Source organism: Poromitra crassiceps (assembly GCF_964638095.1).
Source record: "Poromitra crassiceps genome assembly, chromosome: 16".
In the NCBI taxonomy this organism is placed as follows: Eukaryota; Metazoa; Chordata; class Actinopteri; order Beryciformes; family Melamphaidae; genus Poromitra; species Poromitra crassiceps.
In genome coordinates, this window is record NC_139645.1 from 12743698 (window position 1) to 12762828 (window position 19131).

General features: G+C 44.3%; 2 protein-coding genes across 2 annotated transcripts in view; one reads left to right on the plus strand and one right to left on the minus strand.

Annotated features, from left to right (window-relative positions):
• The window catches only part of il17c (interleukin 17c), a gene marked incomplete at its 5' end in the record, with an annotated part of 26153 nt that continues 7022 nt past the window's right edge, over positions 1-19131 (plus strand). Inside the window, 3 exons of the mRNA XM_083653144.1 lie at positions 1-272; positions 3260-3443; positions 12193-12272. Of these exons, the coding sequence (XP_083509270.1) occupies positions 1-272; positions 3260-3443; positions 12193-12272 (536 nt within the window). The remainder of the gene's footprint in view (positions 273-3259; positions 3444-12192; positions 12273-19131) is intronic.
• LOC310791084 (beta-1,3-galactosyltransferase 2) lies at positions 10936-12179 on the minus strand (the record flags this gene model as incomplete). The annotated part of the gene is made up of 2 exons (XM_083652791.1): positions 10936-12064; positions 12169-12179. The coding sequence occupies 2 exons, from the start codon at positions 12177-12179 to the stop codon at positions 11038-11040; spliced, it is 1038 nt and encodes a 345-aa protein (XP_083508917.1). The 3' UTR covers positions 10936-11037.

Below are 19131 nucleotides of genomic sequence, written 5' to 3' on the forward strand. Positions count from 1 at the left end.
ATGTGCATTGGTTGGCTGGTAACCCTGAGCGACCGGACTGCGGCTGCGCGGAGCTGTTGGAGGAAGAGATGCGTCAGTCAGAACGAGCTGGAGCATTTCACTGCCAAGTTTGAGACGAGGCACCACCGGGAGAAGAGCGGCGTCTTCCTCCCGCTGCAGCGCCAGCTGAGGCAGCTGGAGCCGCACTGGGCCGCGCAGAGCTGCTCCAGCTTCACACTGCAGACGGCCTCACGGCAGCCGGCCGACCGCTCACTCTCCCCCTGGAGGTACAGGTGAGTGTCGTCAGAGCAGCGCAAACCAACACTGACTGTGTGTGTGTGGAGAGTCCTGACTCCTGCTCGAAAACTATTGTTACTTTACTGGTATTCTAAGTAGACGCAGAAGTAGCCTAGGCTACTGCTGTTAAAAATAAAAAATAAATAAATAAAATACATTCAGAGGACACACTGACACAGTACTATGTTATTTTAATTGGAAAAACCCAGAAATTATACAGTTGGGTGCACAAAAAAGTAAAGCCAGATTTATCTTGTCAATTTACTACTGTCCAGTTTCTGATGTTTGGAGAGCCATATGACATCCTTCTCTGTAGACAGCGGATGGGATTGAAAAGTCAAGTAGCCTAGTAGGCTGCAGGTAAAAATGTAGCCCCCCCCCCCCCCCCACACACACACACACACACACACAGACATTATCCCACCCCCTCCCTCCCTGCCCCCATCATATCTTATTTTAAATTACTTTATATTTTGCACTTTATCATTTGTGATTGCTTATCTGTATTGCTTTGTCTTCTGCTATTGACGTGACTGACACTGCTGCATACGTGCACTAAGTCAAATTCCCCGTTTGTAACATGACTACTCGCTACGGCTATTAAAACGATCTTGACTCAAACGAAGGTGAGCTGAGGACGTTGACTGTGTGTGCACTGTAACACTGTAACAACTTCTTTAGCTCTCAACGTAACGCTGTTCCTCTGATAGTCTTCTTATCTTGAGCATGGACATTCAGAAACTAGTAGCAACAATGAGCTTTGGTATTCATTCACTTTCACTGTTCCTGCTTTGCTTCCCTGCCTGCTGCATGACACAATGTTATCGAATGACTCATCACTTCAGTTATCCGGTTTAATGGCTCTGTTATTATTGAGAAGAGTGCTACGTAAACTCAATATCAAAAGTAAACACTTCTGTACAGTCTATCTATGCATTTGTAGGGTGGGGTTGTTGAGGACGAAACAGAAAAGTCTAAACTAGCAAACTTCCCTATGCTCAGTTACACACCCCATTTACACCTGTTTTTTTTAAATGTGACCTGTATCCGGATAGGTTATCTGGAGCCGAGTGCACCAGCTGGGCGTACACACCTAGGTGTAACGTTACGTCCGACTTAGAACTCAAAGTTACGACTAACTGAATGTTGTGACTAGTGCACCATGTAGTCTTAAGCCCTTTATGCGTTGCGCCTGGGTGTAACTTTCACGTCTGGTAGGGAGCAGGCGTAAATGGAAAAGTCAACTGTCGGAAAACCCGAAACTGAAACATTACATTACATTACATTACGTCATTTGGCAGACGCTTTTATCCAAAGCGACTTACAATAACACATTTTTGTCAGCAATAGAGCAATCAACTATGCAACACAGTCTATGACAACTACAACTTCTGAAGGAACAGTGGTACAAGTTGAGTTTAGGTCAGTAGTTTTTTTTTTTTTTTTTTTTAGAAAGAGAGAGAAAGAAGTTAGATCAAGAAGGGCCCAGATGGAGCCTGAAAAGGTGTGTCTTTAGTCTTTTCCGAAAGATCGGCAGTGATTCAGCTGTCCTGACCGAAGGTAGAAGCTCATTCCACCATTGAGCTGCCAGGGACGAGAAGAGTCGAGATCGGGATGAGCGACTTTTGAGCCCCCGTAGCGAAGGAGGGGCGAGGCGTCCTGCACTGGTGGAGGAGCGAAGGGAGCGCTGAGACGTTTGGAAACGAGCATGGCAGGGCGTCTTGTTTACAGGAAATACAATGAAAGAGCATTGAGACGTGAAAGAGTTGTCCGTGACCGGTGTGGGTACGGATTCTACTCGACTTACAGAATCTGTTCGCCCGACCGGAAGTGCTCTGCTCGGGGGCCAACAGCGGGGGTCTAACCCATGGGTCTAACCCTACCCCCTAACCCCTAACCCTGATTCATAGTTTTAATGTCTATCATGTCTGATAACATCGGTAGCTTAGCGTTATCTTGTTAGCTAATCTAAAACTGTCAGCCATTTTGCCCACGTTAATCCCGCAACGTGCCCGACGTACAGCCAATCAAATGCCTACCTGAGCTGATATTGGAGCCGAACGATTTTTTTGCACCGACACCGGACAAACTCACTGGACGTCTATTCAGAGCGTGAATTGATTGGGAGGTTTCGATTTGGCAGGCAAGCAGTTGCTTGGAGTTAATCGAGGAGCTGTGCTGTCCCCTCATCTGCAGCATGTAACAGACAGCATGTAACAGACAGTATGTAACAGACAGGAACGCCGTGCTGTCCTCCACCTTGCAGGTTTCTGTTTGTTTGTGTTGGGCGCTGTTAAATTGAGCTGTGAGAACGTTTCTTATGCTTTGAATACAACTCTACCAGTTTTCTTATTTCACTCTCAGTAAAGTTTCATTTTCTTTCTTATCCATATCTTCTTCCGGGTACATCTCAAGCTGTCAGAGCCATGGTCAGAGCTGTCAGCTCTCTGGAACTGATCTGAAGATCTGATCACATCCTGATCGCCATGTGTTTACACCTTGCTCTAACATGCATTTTCCTTATCCAGATAACATCACGATAACTCATCCGGATACAGGTCACATTTAGAAAGCAGGTGTGCTACTATAAATATGGGCCAAAGGTTACATCTTAATAAGTGAGCATGTGGGAATGTTGCTGCTCTTCTCTCCGTATTTCCTCAAAAGATTATCATCAAACACCAATATTGGTAAATTACATGATTTCCTGGTGTTGAACGATCTTATTAGGTCTGTATTATCCTATGATCAAATCAAATGTTAAACTTGATTATGGAAGCTACTGGTGTAAAAACCTCCACCTCATCTTACCTTAACCTTATCGTATCTTGTCTTCTCCTATTCCATAAAGAAACAACAAAATAAAAAACGCCAAATGCATTTCCTCGGTTGTTGTTGTACATGTTGTCCGGGTGCCCTGCTGACAGGCCTGTGTTTCCCCCCCCCCCCCCACTGTGTTGATGCGTCTGCTTGTCTCCTTCAGGATAGACGCCGAGGACGGCCGCATCCCGCGCCACATCGCCATGGCCGAGTGCCTCTGCGAGGGCTGCATCGTCAACCGGCGCGAAGACCTGGGCTACAACTCTGTGCCTGTGCGGGCGCAGCTGAGGGTCCTGAGGAAGAGCCCCTGCCCAGAGGACGCGCAGAGGTTTCTGATCACTGCAGAGGTGCTTACAATCCCTGTGGCCTGCACCTGTGTTGTGCCTACAATCATTGAAGGAAAATGACCACACACACACAAAAAATCAAGTCAGCAGTCTCGGACGGCTTTGATTTTCTTTTATTTATTTATTTTTAAACCAAACCGATCATTTCAGGATCATCCTTTTGGAGGCTGATGGGGGTTTAAAGCTGCAATGCCGGTCAGCAACATTTTCTGACCACTAGAGGGCAACAGAAACCACAACATATAGAGAGCCAAAGTCATGCCCTCTACCGGTTTAGGCATAGAACCAATGTCCATAGACATTTCGTAGATAGACCATATAACATTCCACATGGACCAAAACTATGCATATATGTAACCATAACTATGCATTATGTATGTATGTATGTATGTATGTATGTATGTATGTATGTATGTATGTATGTATGTATGTATGTATTTGTATATACTGTATATATACTGTATATATACTATATATATATATATATATATATATATATATATATATACTTTTTTTGTTTTTAAGTTTTGCTTCGAGATAAATGTTATATGGTCTCCCCCGATTCTAAATATAGCCGAATCGCAAGTGATTTTTTCTTTATAAGCATTTTACAAAATGGCTATGTAAAAAAGTATATGGCGGATGAAATCCCTTGGTTCATATGCCTAATATATGCTGGAAGGAGCGTGACTTTGGCTCTCAACAAACTTGCTGGTAGTGCGAACCCTCCCTAAAGAGAACTCTCACCGGTTACCACTCTCACTTTGACACATCTTTCATCGCCCCAGTGAAGAGGCCCATAGCAAGTTGACTAGTTTAACCAGTTCACTCGCGCGCTTCATCGATTACGCCATTACGAGGAAATGTTTTCCCGGAATGGGAGGGGGGAGAGAGCCGCTTTTAAACAGCCAGGAAGGAGCCAAGCTAGTTTAAAAACAGCCAAACAAACAAAAGGTTAAGCTTTGAGTCGGTCCGGTTTTGACAATAAGCTTTAGAAAAGAGCGGCTGGATATTGGTTTAATCGTTTCCATCTTATCTTTATGTGAAATCTCCACATAGCACACACTAGTTTCAGGATCGGTTATAAGGTCTAATATCTTTTGTATCTTTTAAATGAACTATTTCCATATGATCTCCTAGGGATTATGTTAAAGGCTTGTTTTGTTGAACAGAATATTAAGTGACTTCTGATGGAAGGTAACGAAAATATCTCAGGTAGTTGAGGAGCGGTATTGTTCTATTGTTACTCCCCCACAGTATAAGTCAGTTGCTATTAGACTGACAGGTGGGTGTTCTGTTCTCTATCATGTCCACTGCAAGAAGGAGCACACCATGCTAGTGGATCAGGTTGTTCACACTGGGCACAGCGAGCCGCTCGTAATCTGTAAACCTCCAGTTTAGCTCTAGGCGTCTGATCACAGGAAAACAGCCTGGAAAACACTCTAGATGGTCATGTCACCATTATATCAGCACAGAAGCACACATATAAATGACCAAGTTAGGGTCTTCACTGTTGATGAAGCCATCTGCACAGATGCAGGTTTTACATGCAACACATTGTAGGATGATGATCTGTCTGGTTTTGAATGATCAGCTTGCCTGCCTCAAATCAAAATCAAATTGTGTCTGCTATTGAATTGTCGCGAAAGTAAACAAGGACACATGTTCAGGTTTGTTTATTTATAGGCTAGTTCATTTAGGCCTGTCATTATTGAGAGAGAGAGAGAGAGAGAGAGAGAGAGAGAGAGAGAGAGAGAGAGAGAGAGAGAGAGAGAGAGAGAGAGAGAGACTATTTGTCCAGAGTTCCATGACGGTAGCTAGAGAGATAACAGAGAAACTATGACCGCAACAGTCATTCTTCTACCTTCGACTAAATTATTTTCAAAAGCGAGACGTCCCCTATAGCAACCACAGGGAGAACTGAAGACAAGAGCCTCAGCAAAAGTTGGTAAAAACAGGAAGCGTGTCCAGACGCTGATTCAGCTGAAGAAATCAGCCAGAATGATTCAACATGATTCAGCACTTGACCATGACTGTTTAGAGATCTCACAGAGGGAGACAGCCGCCTCTCGCCATCAGTTATCCGGTTAGAAACCTATGCTGCTACATGTCCAGTTGATGTAGATAGGCTAACCTGGCCACATGTTACTGTAAGTGAGAGCTGATCTGGTATTCTGAACTGAATTGCCGAGCAACAGATAACTTCTTGGATAATTTTATTTATTTATTTTTATTATCTTTTTATTTATTTCACCTTTATTTCACCAGCTAGTCACTTGAGATCAGTGATCAGAAATAGAAATAGTCAGAAATACACTCTTGTCAAGCTGAAGCCATGGCTATATTTTTTTAGCAATGGTATTTTCATGTAAGGTATTTTCATGTAAGGTTTTCACACCACAGCGACGACATGCTCTGTGAAATATGACAAAACCCAGCATCGATGAATGAACAGAATGTTGCTGTTCAGATGAAGCTGGCACCACAAACTGAGCAGGAAATGCTCCAACAGTTGAAACAGGGAACACAGTAGGCTATTTATAATAGACAAGACACACTTATCTTTAAACCAAGACAGGTAGTAGTAATCTGTTCAGTGTAGTGAGTCTCCTCACATGAAGTTGTGTTTGTTTTAAAACTCATTTGAAAATGTAAGCCTCTACTGGGTGAAATGGGCCCAGCACTGATGTAAGACACCTATGGATGTTAAAATTGTAAAGAGGTGTTTTAAACCTTATTAGATTTTCTTGTACTGTTTTATGGTATAATTTTGATCTTTCATGTTTTAGCAAGTAAATCGAAGTTGTAAATTCAGGGGTAATGAATGCCATCAAATGAGGCAGTAAAAAGTCACGTGTTAGATTTGTAATAACGTGTTTCTAGCTTTTAAAGAATCCCTTGAAATTGGAATGGAGTTTTGTTATTTTTGCCTTGATGTGTGTCTACTCTGTACTGTGAACATGCAGCCATCTTAGCTGTAGGCTTTGTGTCTGCATGCTGAGTGAAGCATGGGGCTGAACCATTTGTCGTTTCTCCCCCCATTTGCATCGATGTGAAACTGTTATTTAAAATCAATAAATTCAAAGTCATTTTGGCAAGACGCCAGTCCTGTTGCCTCTTTTGCACCATATCACTTTTTCCATTGATAAGCCCAGATCATTAAACAGCAGTGAAGTACAGCAAGCCTGGCTGGGTGAGTGATGTCACAGGTGTTATATGCTTAGATGGCTTTTTATTGAGCATGTGGATTAGAATGCCACCTTTTTCTCCATATTTCTGCCCCGGGGGCATGTTTGAAATTATGTTTTATTTATTTTTTGTTTTCTATTCTTTTCTATTTGTTTTTTATTTTATTTTATTTTGGGGGGGGGGGGGGGGGGTGGGGTTCATAAGAATCTTGAGCCTAAAATGTAAATTCATATTTTTTTGTATTTGCACCACAATCTTTAAGCCCACAGCGCAGTGGTGTGGCCATTCAGCTTTATGGCACCACGCCTCCACCACCCACAGCCTGCTAGTCACTCCCTCTACAGCCCCTTTTCCCTCACCCACCCCCACTACCCATATCCCCTATAACCACTCCACCCCTCTAATCCTGACTCTCTACCACCTCCCTATCCCTAGCTATGGCCCCTTCCCCCACTAAATGCCCATGACTGATCAGCAGGATTATCTGCCAGTTCAGAGGCATCATTAATTTGGACTAAAAACATAATTAAATAGGCTTCATAGGTCTGGAAACAAGTTAAAAATCACTAGACAGCTTGTCATTTTTCCGAACGTTTTGCCTAGGATGCAAAATAAGTATACTTGTCTTGCATATTGTAGCGTAATAAAATATATAGCCTAGGTGATTTTCTCAGACGTGTTTGTCACCTTATTGAAGTGCTTGTTAACAACACTGGGTGTCTCTGCACAGCAACAGGAGGGAACATTCTAGCCTGAGGCTGAAAACCCCCTTCCTGCTGGCTCTTGAGCAGACACACAGCAGCATGTTGCAGCATGTTGTTCGCCTCAGTGCACAATGACTTTCTATCATATCAGATATCATGGCATAGTGGGAGTGGAATGAACCTGCCAGGGATTTACCTTTGTTGAACCTATAGCAGCAACAGTTTTAGTACACTGCAAAAAAAAAATGTCCGTCTTAATATGTCACAAGTTCAAGTTCAAGTTTATTTATATAGCACTTTAAAAAAGGTTTGTACCAAAGTGCTTTACAGAGATTGGTTAAAACAAAACTGAAGTAAAAAGTGCAGGGAATATAAACAAAACAAGGATACAAATGACATGTGCACAGCTACACAACACACAGTCATGGGTATATACCATACATAAATACATACATACATACATACATACATACATACATACATACATACATACATACATAGCTACATACAGTACATGCAGTACCCACGTACACACAGTGACACAGATCAATTGGAACAAAAAGCTACTTGAGAGTAAACGTATAGGTTTTAAGACGACTTTTAAAAGCATCAACTGAATCAGCAGATACTGATTACTTCCTGGAGTAGCCTACTCCTAGCTTCCTCTTGCGCGAGGCGGAGTTCCGCAAGCCGGGAGCGCAATCAGCGCTCAGGCCGAGGTGTTCATCCTCAGAGCACTGCTCAGAGCACCGCTGTTTACAGTGAACGGTCCATGATAAAGTCAATGAAACGCAATTAAAAGTCAATGAATGCCATTATGTTCAGTAGGTTTCACTCTCAAGTGATCGTATCAGCACATGAATAGAATCGCCATTCATGTTTCTATTGATTTGTAAATATGCCTAGATCACTCTCTCAACACAGCACATTACTTGAAATGACAAAAAACGAACAGTTAGAAATCAAAGTTTAACCCATGGGTCAAGAAATGTGGTCAAAACATGGCTCAGTGTACTTCTTCATTTCATTTCTCTCTTCCTGTCTCTCCCTGCAAAGCGCAGTGCTCCCAGGGGAGCTGAGTGGCGCGCTGCTAGAAAGATCTGGCAACACGCGCTTACGGCTGCGGAGGCCTCGCCCCCACCGCGATGACTTCAAAATGGCCACACGACCCTCGCGTTTGGAGTATGAAGTGCATACTCGCCAATAGCCAATGAGAGTCGAGCATGCAGCCCAGGCAGCTCCGCTCCACTGCGTCCGCTTGCTCAGACAGTGATTTCCGCATTGAGTCTGAGCATTCCCCCCCCGAGGCCCATAAATGTCGTAAAAAAATCATCGAAAATAGCTCACCAACAGATACAAAAACATGAGCATTATGTGCCTTTAGCTTGCCATGGTCTTTAAAATTACGTGCCGGGGACCACGACCTGGCCCGTCTGTGGTCTTGAACGTAACGCCAGTCGTGCTATAGGGACAGGTGGGAGTGGTGGACCCGTAATGTTCCTTTCTTGCAACTTTCTCGACGGAAGAGAGCTGGTTGGAAACCCGACCCAAACCATCACCATAACCATAACCCCAACCAAGTTGCTTTTGTTGCCTAAACCCAACCGTTGTTTTACTTGCCTAAACTTAACCTGCGATTCGAGCCGTGGCTCCCGCGTTCCCGGGCCGAACCTAAACAGCAGACTGCCGATCAAGTAGTGCAGAAAAATGAGGTAGAACGCAATTTATATGAGGAAGTACTGGTTCACAAAACCCGCCCACCCCCCACAATCAGGTAAGTGAGGGGGTGCCGGGGCACGCAACCCAGAACATGAAGGATCTCTCCATTATTCTGGAGAGAGACGTTGGCCCTATTACCTAGATACCGCCTATATGCCATGGGCCGGCTCTGGTTGCATTTAGCCTTTGTTTACTGCAGTTAGAGCTAAAGACACAGGCAAACATGCCATGAAGCATAAAGCCTGCCACAGAGGTATAGTGTGTCAAGATTAGTCCCTTCTTCTTGTGTCCTTTAGAAGAGAGGCCATTTCTTTGTTGCTCAATAATCACTGGTGGAAAAACACTCGGATAATAAAGATAATAGAGTGAGAACCCCAGTGGTGATGAAACTCCTTCTATTCCATGTGGGTGTGGTACCAAACCTTCAACAGACACACTTCAGACTGGGTGTGGTACCAAACCTTCAACAGACAGACTTCACACATCCATGATCGTGCTTTAACAGCAACCTTACTTCAACCCCTCACATTTTGGTTAACAGCTTCATTTGACCCTTTGTTACTGTAACTTAACAGTGAGTGCACTCCATCCTGCATTTTAAGCACCAGACGGTTAGGCTACAGCACTTTTCTCTTCTTTTTTCACCTCAACAAACCTAAGCCTAACCCTAACCCCCCACATGATCCTAAAGCCCCCCCCCCCCACATGATCCTAAAGCCCCCCCCCCACAGATGATTCTAAAGCCCCCCCATGATCCTAAAGCCCCCCCCCACAGATGATTCTAAAGCCCCCCCCCCCCCACATGATCCTAAAGCCCCCCCCCACAGATGATTCTAAAGCCCCCCCATGATCCTAAAGCTCCCCCACACATGATCCTAAAGCCCCCCCACAGATGATTCTAAAGCTCCCCCACACATGATCCTAAAGCCCCCCCACAGATGATTCTAAAGCTCCCCCACACATGATCCTAAAGCTCCCCCACACATGATCCTAAAGCCCCCCCACACATGATTCTAAAGCCCCCCCACGATCCTAAAACCCCCACACACATGATCCTAAAGCCCCCCCCCCCCCCCCCCCAAACACACACACACATGATCGGCGGTAAAACAGCTCTGTGGGGAGGGCGCTGCCTCCCAACTGTGAGGCGCAGCCCTCGAATCTGCCACTGTGTGCTGCGCTCAAAGTTCAAACTATAAAATTTTATTAAATTATTAACTTATTAAACCTAGTAACCGCTGACCTTTCTCTGCTCTGCCTCGCATTGAGAGAGGAGAAGATCGCTTAGGTGAAGAAGGCAGCTTGGCAGCTGCAGGCTACCTTGCCTGTTGCCAACACAAATAAATACACCCCTCACTAGTCACAACACCCTCGGAATTAAATTGCTATACATGATTTGATCAGGTTTGCATTAGGAGCATGGCCAGGCTTGGCTACCGTATGATTCCCAGCGAGGAATAATAATAATAATAAATTCAATTTATATAGCACACTTTAAAATCCAAGGACTTCACAAGGTGCTTACAGAACTGTACAGTAGGTTAATGCTGGCCTCAGATTACCATAGTTTTCAAATGAAATGTTGGAAGTTTGGGAGGCTTAACACGGTTTGACTTCACAAGACCTCACATAACCAGGTATTCTGTGTTGAACGTTGGTACAGACCAAGGCGCAGGTCAGATTCATCTTCTGATTGTGGGTACAGTAGATAGGGGGGGGGGGGGACTCAGGGATGAATCCAACAAAAACTCATATTAAAGATCTGTGTTGTTCTTCCACATTAGCACATCTTTGTCCAACATCTTTGTCTCCCGTGCCTTTCCACTTCACCAAACTAGATTGTATCACCTGGGGGGAAAAGATCAATGTGGGAACAGTGCCAAGATACAGAGCAGAGAACAATCAGTCGTGTCAAAGTTCCGTGAGCCCTCTGGCTGTCATTCAGTTTTTTGGCTCCTTCATTTCAAGACTGTCCTCTAGTATCAACAGTAAGGCGCTGGTCTTTTAAAGTCTTTCCAAATCCACACCCGATCAGTGTTTTCAGTAGCAGTGGTCACTATTATTTTGGAGTAAGCACAGCGATTGTAATACAGAGGGCTGACATTAAACAGATTCCAGTTTGGGGGGTTTGTGGGTGGGACGCCCAGGTGTCTCATACACAAGCCCAAATAAACATCCTCGATGTAGACCGCTTTAACGTGTCTGGACGCTTCGACAAGCTTTTTAGGGAGGTCTAAAGACAGAACGTAGCCCAGTCCCAACGCATAACGTGGGTAATGTGACTCAGGGAAAAGCGATACAGGTAGGTACCACTTAGATGTTGGGTTCCTGAGAACTTGAGCCCCTGCTGCCACTAGCCCAGTCATGTAGTTTTTCTTTGGAGCCTTTAGCAGCATGTCGACCAGGTTGTGAGAATTGAGGAACGTGTCTGAATCGATCTTCATGGCGTAGGAGGCACTGGAGCAGTGACGGTCCAGCCACTCCAACATCACCATGGTCTTGATGGTCAGGTTCTTGTAGCAGTCCAGGAAGTCACTCTGGATCAGGTCCCGGTGCTCTCTGCTCTCCTGCAGCACCTGCTGTTGGATTTGCTCCGCTCCTTCTCCAGGGTGCAGCGCCAACAGGAAGAACAGCTTCACCACTTTGCCCAGCACCGTGCCTTCACTGCCCCAGGTGCTGCGGATGACGTCGCGATGCGCCCGGTTGTGGGGCGCCACCGGAACCATCAGGACCACGAAAGGCTTCTGTTGCTCGCATTCGTTTGGCTCGTTTATAATGAAGTGGTACTCATAGGGGTATTCCACTGAGTAGGGCCCCGGAGATACATACGGAATGGGTGTTGGCAGCACAGCTTCCTTTTTTTGTGTCGTCAGTTGAGTGACCACAGCTTTGTTTTGTGTCGTCAGTTGAGTGACCACAGCTTTGTTTTGTGTCGTCAGTTGAGTGACCACAGCTTTGTTTTGTGTCGTCAGTTGAGTGACCACAGCTTCGTTTTGTGTCGTCAGTTGACTGACAACAGCTTTGTTTTGTGTCGCCAGTTGAGTGACAACAGCTTTGTTTTTTGTCGTCGGTTGAGTGACCCCAGCTTCGTTTTGTGTCGTCAGTTGAGTGACCGCTGTTTCATTTTGTGTCATCAGTTGAGTGACCAGTGGAGCCTCTACAGTGGGAACCGATGGATTCTCCGTGAGGCGGACCACCTCTCTCTGTGGCACAGCCAGTGAGGAGTCGGAGGTATTTGTATTGACATCAGTGGTGTTGGGATGATTTTCCACATTGGTCGCACTTTCAAATTGCATCCACCATTTTGCTGTATTATTTTGCATCCACAATTTGGGCTCCCAGTCAGCTGTCATTTCCATTATGTTCGTGTTGTAAAAAACCCAAAGTGCTGCCGCGAGCAGAACAAAAAGGAAGCAGCGACGGCGTGGCCAACAGAAGCAACTCCCACTTCCTCTCGACTTCTCATTATCCATGATTTCCTGTTCTCTCGACTTCCCGTTATCCATGATTTCCTGGCTGAGAGAAAAGAGAAGGCGATTACTTCCTGTTCAAAACGCCGGATGTTTTACCTGTTCAAATGAGTCTGGTCGACTCACCTGGTCAAACCTAGTTTAACTCACATAGTGGGCCCTATCTTTCCCTTGGCCTTAGGCGCTAAACTGGCGTTAAACGCTATTTTAAGGCCAGGAGGTAGATAGGGCCCTATTTGTCAGACTAGGTTTATGAGTCTAGGTTTATGAGTCACAGGAAACAGGAAGTGTAAATACCCCCCCGGGGGGGGGGGGGGGGGGGGGGGGGGTAAAGTGTTGTATAATCTGTTATACTGTGATATATGATGTGACATATGCTGTGTGAATACACTACTATCCTGGAATAATAAAATAGATATATAAAAAAAAATAGACCTGTGTGCTCAAGCACTCCTTTAAAGTAGTTTCTTGGTTTTCAGAAAGGCTTTGTGTGGTTACTTATTGCTTGGTGGAATAACAAGTGAAACTCACGCAAAGAGCAAACATTGGCATAAGTGGAAGAATAGGGACTAGAACTTGGAAGTGCTGTTTCGAAACTCGACTGAAAGTAGGATTCATGTTTTTATAATGCTGATACATCACTCTGCTTCAATTCTTCATGTCATAACAATGTCATTCATCAGTGCTGTTCACTACAGCTCAACACAGGCAGGCCTAATAATTCATATATATATACAATCAAAGACTATATATATATATATATATATATATATATATATATATATATATATATATATATATATATATATATATATCAGAGATGTATCAATCAATCAATTAATTTTCACTCACACTTTGAGGAGCTAGTCCAAGTCAAGTATCAAGTCTCTTTTGGATGAGCATTCTATCATCTGCTGCATGCCATCCGGTCTGCTTAGAACACTGCATAGCTAAAACTAAGGAATTCAAAGCATGTACAATACTGTATTATCCTCACTCCTCCCTATTTTTATAATGTATTCTAATTTATGTCAAAATATAAAAATATAAATAAAGTTCATAAGTCCCAAACCTTCAAGTCCAAGTCAAGTATCAAGTCTTTGAGGACGAGTCTCAAGTCAAGTTTCAAGTCACTGTGTGTGCGACTCAAGTCCAAGTCCCTCTGAGAGATATAAATATATATATATATATATATATATATATATATATATATATATATATATGGATTACTTAGGCCTGCCTGTGTTGAGCTGTAGTGAACAGCACTGATGAATGACATTGTTATGAGTTTGTCAGTCAAGAGTTTCAAAACAACACGTTGAAGTTACATGACTATACAAAAAGGCTCCTATATGAAATGACACATTGAATGCTATAATTGTATATTACGCTATGTTTATTATTACATATTACATATTCACTCTTTTTTGTTCTTTTTCATACTTTTTCATAAAGTGGTGCTCCCCAAGCTATATAGCCTTGCCTCCTGCCTCCCCTGCCTTCTTTGAAGGAAATGTTCACAAAAACAGAAAACTGGACCAAAAAAAAAAAGAAGAAAAATCCCACCTACCTTCGTCCTCCATTAGCAAAGCCATCCTCGAGCATGTCTGTTGCCTAACTGTCAGAGTCTAGTCCTTCAGCATGTTGGGCCTCTGCCTCGGTTGCCTGACAGTTAGAGTCTAGTCCTTCACCATGAGCAGATAATGACCCTACTGACTAACTGCAACTTTGCTCTACTGGTGTTTCCAGTTTCCCGTTGTGTTTTCACCAGGAGATTGTTGACACATGAACTGTTCTTGAGGCACAACACACCTGGAGCAAGATTGCAAAATGTTACCACTAGATAAGGCACAGAGTGGGAGTGAAGCGTGACTTTTGCCTAGCTGGTAACAATCATTGATATATGCCTTAGAGACATATAAAACCAGAAGTTACAAACAGGACGTCCCCCTTCCTTCTTCTTCAGCTGGATCATTCTTCATATGCCCACATGTTCACCACAACCACCATAGAGCATCCTGTGAAGATTGAAAAAAGAAAGTGTTTCTCAGGGTCTCTGCGCATTTTCCCGATATGAATCCAGCTCAAGCAGTCCCGTAGAGTCACTCCTGCTGCGTTTCCATAGCCGTCTCTAGAGTTCCTGGGTATTGCCACCAGGGTATGCAGATCATGACACGTAACCATGGTGCCCTGATCTTTTCTACCTGCGCTGGAGCCACACCTTTGTTTTAGCTGGAGTCCCTGATTTGCCAGGAAAAAGTGTGTGGAAACAGAGGCTTGTGGGAGCAGCTCACCTCACCTCAGCCCAGCAACACCATCATCCATGCAAACATGGATGACTCTTGGAGCCGTGAGAGTGGAATAATAAGAATATATGTGTTTGCTTGTGTCTTGTGTGTGTTTGTGTGTGTGAGTGTGTGTGTGTGTGTGTGTGTGTGTGTGTGTGTGTGTGTGTGTGTGTGTGTGTGTGTGTGTGTGTGTGTGTGTGTGTGTGTGAGAGAGAGGGGGCAGAGTGTGTGTGCGTGTGTGTGAGAATGAGAGAGAGACGGGGGGGGGGGGATCCAGCATGTGAGTGTGTGGGTGGGTGCGTGCGTGTGTGTGTGAGAGAGAGAGAGAGAAAGAGAGAGAGAAAGAGACAGGGGGGATCCAGCATGTGAGTGTGAGGTGTGTGTGTGTGTGTATGTGTGTGTGTGTGCGTGTGTGTGTGTGTGTGTGTGTGTGTGCGTGTGTGTGTGTGTGTGTGTGTGTGTGTGTGTGTGTGTGTGTGTGTGTGTGCGTGCGTGTGGGTGGGTGGGAGCGTGCGTGCGTGCGTGTGTGTGTGTTGAAAGAGTGATGGCGAGAGAGGCTGAGAGAGGAGGAGAGCCAGTAGAAAGCTGCTTTCAGGATCAGGTCAGACCGGATTGGGCAGAATCTCAATATTGACTTTTTCTGCCTGAATTCACAGGAATAAGAAAGTGGCCTTAAGCTAATATGTTGCTGTTGTGTTGGTCTTGCACCTTCAAATGCATTCACACAGAAGATGAGGACGGGAGGACAGTACATATAAGCTACCTAGGCCAGTGGTTCTGAAACTTTTTCATATCTAGGACCCTTAAACTGACCCAAATTAGACCACGGACCCCCATTTGATAAGATTTTGTCCCAGAGCCCCCCAGCCATCTGATAAGATGTTTGCTTTAGATGCTTTATTACAGAAAGTGTATGAAACCCATGACCAAAATAGTCCTACATTCTGTCATCGTGTTACTTACGGATGGAATTATAGTGAAAGTAAATGATCCCCCTTTTTGCTGGGGACCCCCTGGAACGCCCTCAAGGACCCCTGGGGGGTCCCCGAACCCCACTTTGAGAACCACTGCTATAGGCTATGGAAATGTATCTGATCTTTATGTAAGCCTATGGGGTTAAAGTGTAACACAATCAGATAATGAGAATGGGCGGGGTGGGGGTCTGACACCTGAGCTCCCTTAGGAAGATAAAGGCTCCTATAAACAGTCGAGTTTCAGCCTGGAGGGCTACTGAGGTCACTTGCGATCTATAGCCTCCTACTATATACTATACCTATACTACTGTACATGTATATACTATACCTATACTGTACATGTATACCAGTCAGAAGTTTGGACCCACCTGATTGAATGCACTGTTTTTCATGATACTAAAGCCATTTTGAAATGAGTTTTTACAGACAAATATAAGTAGTGTGGTTGATCCCATTTATGAATTTACTTCTAAATTCTTTTGCCTCTCCATCAAGACAAAGAGCGGCTATACGTTAAAGAATCTAACATAGAAGATAGTTTTGATTTGTTTAACACTTTTTTGGGCCAACTGTTTAAATGACTTGCGTTGATCCTCCACTACGCCCCTGGGCACACACATGAATTATAATGGTGTGTATGGAATCCCATGACGATCAGATTGTTCAACTTTGTCCAGTACAGATCCCAGTGCTGTACCCGCTGACCGAGCTAGAACACTGGGACAGCTTCTTTATGTCATGTGCTTGTCTAGCATCAGACCAACTCCAGTACAGTTAGGCTAGGTGAGGCACAGTTAGGCTAGGTGAGGCACAGTTAGGTGAGGCACAGTTAGGCTAGGTGAGGCACAGAGAGATGAGACAGTGAAAAGCCTTGGTGACACATTGAAGCGATTTCCATGGAGACTGGATTTAATAAATCAATACTTTCAGCCTGGGTTGGATTATCCGTATATCGAGTGATCCATATATGTGGATGAGTGGCCAGGGGCACCAGACAATTTGCCTCGTTAAGGGGTGGGGGGGTGGGGCACACACCATAAATTCAAACCACAATTCTACCTTTATAAGCTTTGTCATTATTTCCTTATTATAGATATATACTCTCTGGGGGTGAATGCATATACGCTTCCAAAATGTACCTTTTCTTACCGGGTTAAGAAAAGGTAGGCTAGGGTGACCATATCCCTGCAAACCAAATGTGGGACAAAGAGCATGTTTGTGTGGGACAATGTGGGACACGTTCCCAATGCTGATAGGGCTGCCACTAACGATGGTTTTCATTATCGATTCATCTGTCGATTATTCATTTAGACTAATCGATTAATCGTTTGGTCTATACAATGTCACCCCCCCCCCCCCCAAAGCCCAAGATGACTAGCCTAGGTAAACCCAGCCCCCACGTGACCTGCTCTCTCAGTTCCCAGTCACTAGTGACTGAGAACAGGTCTGAGACAGCGGTTTACCCAGGCTACAAGATGACATCCTCAAATGTCCTCTTTTGTCCTGACCAAGAGTCCACAACTCAAAGATAGTCAATCATAGAAGACTAAAGACATCAGAAAGCCAGAATGAGAGAAAACAAAACACTTTTTTTTATTAGTCTCTCTCTCTCTCTCTCTCTCTCTCTCTCTCTCTCTCTCTCCCTCTCTCTCTCTCTCTCTCTCTCTCTCTCTCTCTCTCTCAGTGGTTTGACTTTTGAAAACTGGAGCCAATCAAAATGTGGGACATCATCTCATCTCATATAAATGATTCTTCTCAAACAAGAATGAGCTTACGCAAGCTTTATTTCAAATATATTTATTAAATTGACTGAATATCCTTCACTAAAAAAATATGATAGCATTACTTAGTCCTCATAATAACTTGCTTTGTCCTCATAATTTATCTTTGCCCTGACGATCTTCAGAACGTCTTTTTGGCTTCAGCCGCATTTCTCCATCACGTGACCTATATGACAAATACACAGAACAGCCACCTGTAAGTCACATGTGGGAATTTCCAAACAGGTCAACCTCATGAGAAATGATAGGTTATTCAACCGCCTCCAGTTTCCTGGTGGTGGTGGTGGTGGTGGTGGTGGTGGTGGTGCACTTGACCTCCTTAAAGCTGGTAAATGTGCCCATTTCTTAGACAGTGGGGGGAAAAGTGACCCTCAAAATATTGTTTTAATTTCCTATACTGGCTTTCAGCTCAGTGTCAACTGGCTACCAAAGCCACATCCGCCTTCAGGTTTGACGTGTTGCATTCTGAGATGCTTTTCTGTGCTCACCACAGTTGTTTTTCCACCATTCGACCAATAAGGCACGGCCTGCTTTATTTGAATTAGGCTGGATAGATGGTGGTGCGTTCAATTGTCTTCATGCTAAATGTCGTCTCATTGTATGATCTAAAAAATGTATCACCGCCTCTACCTCAACCACCAAAGCCAGTTGTGCAAAGCCACAGCGCTTATCGTCCACCCTGCACCTGTTCTGTAGAAGCAGCTTTCTCACACCCTGCACCTGTTCTGTAGAAGCAGCTTTCTCACAGCTCACTCAAACTTGACAAGTAAAGTGCAACAGCAAGCAAACAAAATAGCAGAAGAAGTGAGCACAACATAGCCATGATGACCAAGCAACTGTCACATGTTTAGACGGGTGTTTAGACACTAGACGGGTTTGTCCGTCTATAGTTCTTCTTCTTCTTCTTCTTCTTCTTCTTCTTCTTCTTCTTCTTCTTCTTCTTCTTCTTCTTCTTCTTCTTCTTCTTCTTCTTCTTCGTAGTTCAGAAAAACAACAACACAAGTATTCATCTCATAATGTTGTGAATTTGTGAAGCTGCAACCAAATGTCAATTCTTACTTGACAAAAGACAATCAATCAATTATCACCAATATAATCGATTGCTTTTCTATCGATCAACGAACCAATTAATCAACCAAATCATTTCAGCACTAATTGGGTTAATTGGGTTACGCTAGGCACCTGTCAACCACATCATTTGCTTGTCATTGAGCACAAGGGGGTTGTAGGCGATGTTTTTCGGGACAGAGTCGGGACGGGACAGCATGTCATGGAAACAGGAAGAGGAAGAGGTGAGGGTGGAAAAGAACAAGTGACCATTGGACTTTTGAATGTCACCGTTGTGTGTGAGTCTGTGTGGAAATCAGCACGCCAGCAACACTGTTTATTAAGGAAGTCCTGTAAAGAGACGTTATGAGGCTCTTCAAAACACACCTGTGTTACCTCCGGCTCGGTCGGGCGTCCATACAGGCACAATTGGCCGTGTCTGCGGATGGGACGCGTGGGTGTCCTGGTCGCTGCACCACTAGCGCCTCCTCTGGTCGGTCGGGGTGCCTGTGTGTG